The sequence below is a fragment of the Atta cephalotes genome (assembly GCF_000143395.1).
Source record: "Atta cephalotes unplaced genomic scaffold scaffold00006, whole genome shotgun sequence".
Lineage (NCBI taxonomy): Eukaryota > Metazoa > Arthropoda > Insecta > Hymenoptera > Formicidae > Atta > Atta cephalotes.
In genome coordinates, this window is record NW_012130070.1 from 4162175 (window position 1) to 4166681 (window position 4507).

A 4507-nucleotide genomic window follows, 5' to 3' on the forward strand; every position below is an offset into this window, starting at 1 on the left:
TCTCTCTCTATCTCTCTCTCTTCTTCTTCTTCTTCTCTCTCTCTCTCTCTCTCTCTCTCTCTCTCTCTCTCTCTCAATTTCCGATAATTTCTGTCAATTAAACGTAATTTATTAAATTATCATTGTAACAGCTTATAATTGTTGAGTGAAACCTTTGTCGATTTTTAAGCGATTGTTCTTTATCGACACATTAATTTTTCCTTCCAACAGCACGAACCTCCTTAAACGGTATCGTAAGAAGGACATCACGCTGACCTTACCAGACGGCAAGACCTTGAACAATATTAAATGGTTTTCGGTCTGGTGCGACGAATTCTCGGTAAGTAATGGACGATCGTGACCTTGAATCGCGCGATATCGGTTATACGTACTTGCTCGTCCACAGGAAACCGGTATCATTTTCTCGAATTACAACTTTCACACTCGTGCGGACTTAATGGCTGCCTGAATCCGCGTGTCAAGTGAATGGGAGACGACATAACTTGATGAAATACGCGATCACCGCCGGCTTTACCGTACGCGTCCGGGATTAGATTACAGAATTCTTAATAGGATCTCTCTTTAAACTCGAATTTTTTTATCTCTTAGATGCATTACATTTTATTTTGTCATTGAAAGAATCGCAATTTTCCCTTTTCCACATAGCTCTCCAAGAGACATCATAAAAAAAGAATCCAGAGAATGTCTTATATTCTAAGGGCATTCTCAAAATTTTCCTCAAATCATAGTTACGTTAGCTCTTAGAAAAGAGAATCAATGTGTTTTGTGATGAGCGGAGGAATCGTTTCCGTTTTAGGTGAACTTTGGCGACGTTAGGATTCCACGAGGCTTCGATTATCCGAAACCACAGAAGCTGAAGGCATTGAGCGGCATACACGGTGTCAGTTCGGAGCCAGTTGTTATCGTGGATGCACAGACTCTTCTCATACCCAGATTTAGTTATGATGGGGAAGCACCTGGTAAGTCTCTCTCTTTTTTTCCGTTAATAACATATAATTTTAGACCTTGACATTAATGATAAGTTATTGTCAACATTTGTGGTTGATGTTTTATGCAAAATTTTATCGGGAATTCATTATGCGCGAACTCTTCTTTTTGTACAGTTTGTTGGATCCTCGTCACGATGCAAATTTATCTCTTTAGCTTTTCGTGGACCTATTTAAAAAACACTCATAAATATCACGGATTCACATTACGTAAGGTTCTGCACAATGGAAAAAATATTAGGAGAATATATAAATAAGTAAATATTAAAAATTAAAGAAATAAAAAATTAAGAAGAAATTAAACGTAACGCATGATGAATTGTTTAATCTTTACATTTATTCTGCAACATTTAATATTTACTCCTATTTCTACTCTTTAAATTCTTTGAAGTGAAATCTCATTCTAGAAACTGAAAATTGATTCAGTCTTGGAAAAGAGTAATTTAATTTTCAGTCTTTAAGAGTGAAATTTTATTTTTTAAAGTGAGATTCACTCTAAAAGTTCTAGAGAGTAATATTTTATCCATTGTGTCCAGGGCTTAAAACTTCCATCGAAGATCGGACAAGTGATGAATATAAAATTATTTTACAGATGCCAAGTTCTGGGTAGGCGCCGGTTCAACCCCTTCATCGCAGGGTATTCGGGTGCCCGATGAGAACGGAAAGGAGCAACCGTTACGTCGTTACGATCGCAAGACAATCGTACTGACGTTGCCAGCTGATCTGACAGTTCATCAGCTTGGTCACTTTGGGGTATGGTGTGAAGCTTTTGCCGTGGACTTCGGCCACGTACAAATCCCCCACAGCTTGAACATACCACCATCCCTCAGGATGCTTGGAGTTTCGCCACAGGTATGTGTCAAATGTATTTCTTACAGTTAGTATATCTGATTATAGTATATAGAAGGGAGAATGGGACAGTAGAGAATTATCAACAAAGAGAACTTTCAAAATTCAAAAATTAATATTAAAGTCAAATTAGATATTAGGAGTTAATGCAAAAATTGATACGTATTATTTTCTTTACACTGAAAAAAAAAATTTGCGAAATTTTGAATAAATATTTATTTAGATAATACCATTTGCTTACAGAAAATAAATATTTATTTGATTTAACAAATCATACCGAGATTTAATTTTTTTTAATTGAACAAATATTTATTACTGTAAATAAATGTTTCCATTGGTACTATCTAAATAAATATTTATTCAAATTCCGTGAAAAAAAAAATTTTTTTTCAGTATATATTTAATTTTAATGAAAGTATTTGAATGTTTCGGCCTTTATCAGTACACAATAATAAACTTTGTCTTTAATATTAACTTTTGCAGTAGAAAAGTATTATGATTAATTAACACATAGCTCATGCACTGTGTCGCTTCACTTAGAATCTACATAATGATTACGTAGCGATCCAAAATCAACGGCATTATTTTAATTTCTTTTTTTTACTTCCGACTATTTTTTTACTACTACTTGACTACAAATAACTCTGATCAAACTGACAGCGTGAGAACGCTATCAATTTCGCTCGCTAAGGACATTCGGTATTACTTCTATTTTTAATGACGAACGGCATAGTCCTTTAATCTTATGTTTAATTAAAAAATAAGTATATATCAAATTTGCATCTCCTCTACACCTTACCGTTTGACACTTAGATGTTTATGTGAACACGATGTGGAAATTAATTTAAAGAAAATAAGGTGGACACAAGAATAGTTTCACTCGAGAAAACGTGACTCTGATTTGCGAGTCAATTTGGCAAATATTTCAAGGTAGCTTCCTCTCCCGCGATTTTCCTATTAAAGCCTTTCATATCAAACTCGCTAAGCGCGAGCTGCATAAATCTTCAGCCTCTTGCAAATCTCTGCTCACAGATAAAAAAACCCTGTCTCTGTCCTTGTGTTGCAGAACGTGCATCGCGGAGGGCAGGGACAGTCGGGAGCATTAACAAGTGCATACGAGATTTCCTCTTTCGCTTCCTCATCGCCTTCTCCTTTCGCTCTCTTTCCTTCGTTCGCGAGCTCGCTCTCGCAACAGCATCAACGACCGACGACCTATCGGCCGCTCCTCCGTCGGGACGATCAGGTCCAAGTAGTTCAAGCCGTGGATCCTCTGATACCCACGCAGACGGAGGACCTTCGTCAGGCGCAGTCCCCCGCCTACGCATCCGTCACTGATGTCGCGGGCTATCAGGAACAATTTTATCGCGCGGCCGACGTAGCGTCGCCGACATCTTCCCAGTATCATCCTCAATCGTCGCCGCGATCGCGCACCCACCTAGCCGAACCGCAACAAAATTCGTACGCGAGGCTCTTGCATTTCCAAGGCGACAGGAGAATCGACTCGTTCGTGCGTTACTAATCGCGTGACATGTTCTCTAAAACTTTTAGAGTGAATCTCATTCCGAAGAGTGAAAATTCTCTCTTACAGAGTGAGAAACTTGAACCACTCTTTTTCGCGACTAGCTCAGTTTTTACTATTTAGAGTGAGATTCTACTCCAAAGAATTTAGAGAGAACCTATCGATCAGACATACCCGATCTCTTACGCCCCGGTCTTTTGTTCTGTGCAAAAAGATGTTCCTCGTTCCTCTCTCGCGCGCCTTTTTGTTAAGACAAAATTCCGATCTTAGAAAACTACGAATTTTCCGGCACTCATCTCGAAGTTTTATCATGTTGTTTTAAAGAGCGATATATTTATATATCGTTTTACTGATTACAATTTACTGATTACTATATCACTTTGCTTTGTATAATAGGCGGGTTTTTTAAATTCATCGATTAATCAATCGCGTTATACGCAAATACAACTTTATTGCTACGTAAAAACTGTATTTTGCGTATAATGCGAAATTAAATTTAAAAATTCGTTTTATCTCAAGCTATTATTATATGTACTTTTATTCTTCCCTTCAAATTGTGGTGAAAATTATTACAGCAGTTTCTCGTACATATCCTTCGTAAATATACACCAAAATTTGAATAACTACAATGTAGAAGAATGAGGAATTTCTTAGATGTCCATTTTTGCTTTAATTAATATCTTATGTGTAAAATTTCTTTTATAAAAACGTACTTTCTGGAGAGCTTCGAATTTTTTTACGTATGTATATACCTTCGCGGGTGATATATAACATAACACGTATAATATATATATGTATATATTATATATATACATACATATACACACATATACGGTTCACGCGCGCATGTGTGTACTATATTTTTGATATTTTTGTACTCATTTTCTATAGACACATTATGTATTATACATCAAATAAAAATATTTTTTACAATTCTGAGCTTTGCATATATCCCCAAGCATGATCTCAACAAATAATAATTGCATCTATTAACGTTATTCCACATCTTTAATTACTTGTTGCTCTAAAGAGTTATTCTTGCGTGAAAGTTAAACGGAGCGTAAATAAATGAATGTAAAATAAGAGAGAGAGAGAGAGAGAGAGAGAGAAGAGAGAGAGAGAGAGAGAGAGAGAGAGAGAGAGAGAGAGACGA

General features: G+C 36.4%; 1 protein-coding gene across 1 annotated transcript in view; it reads left to right on the plus strand.

Moving 5' to 3' along the window:
- The window catches only part of LOC105626707 (protein Skeletor, isoforms B/C), a 24817-nt gene that overhangs the window by 9610 nt on the left and 10700 nt on the right, over positions 1 to 4507 (plus strand). Inside the window, exons 4-6 of the mRNA XM_012208005.1 lie at positions 211 to 319; positions 797 to 959; positions 1579 to 1838. Of these exons, the coding sequence (XP_012063395.1) occupies positions 211 to 319; positions 797 to 959; positions 1579 to 1838 (532 nt within the window). The remainder of the gene's footprint in view (positions 1 to 210; positions 320 to 796; positions 960 to 1578; positions 1839 to 4507) is intronic.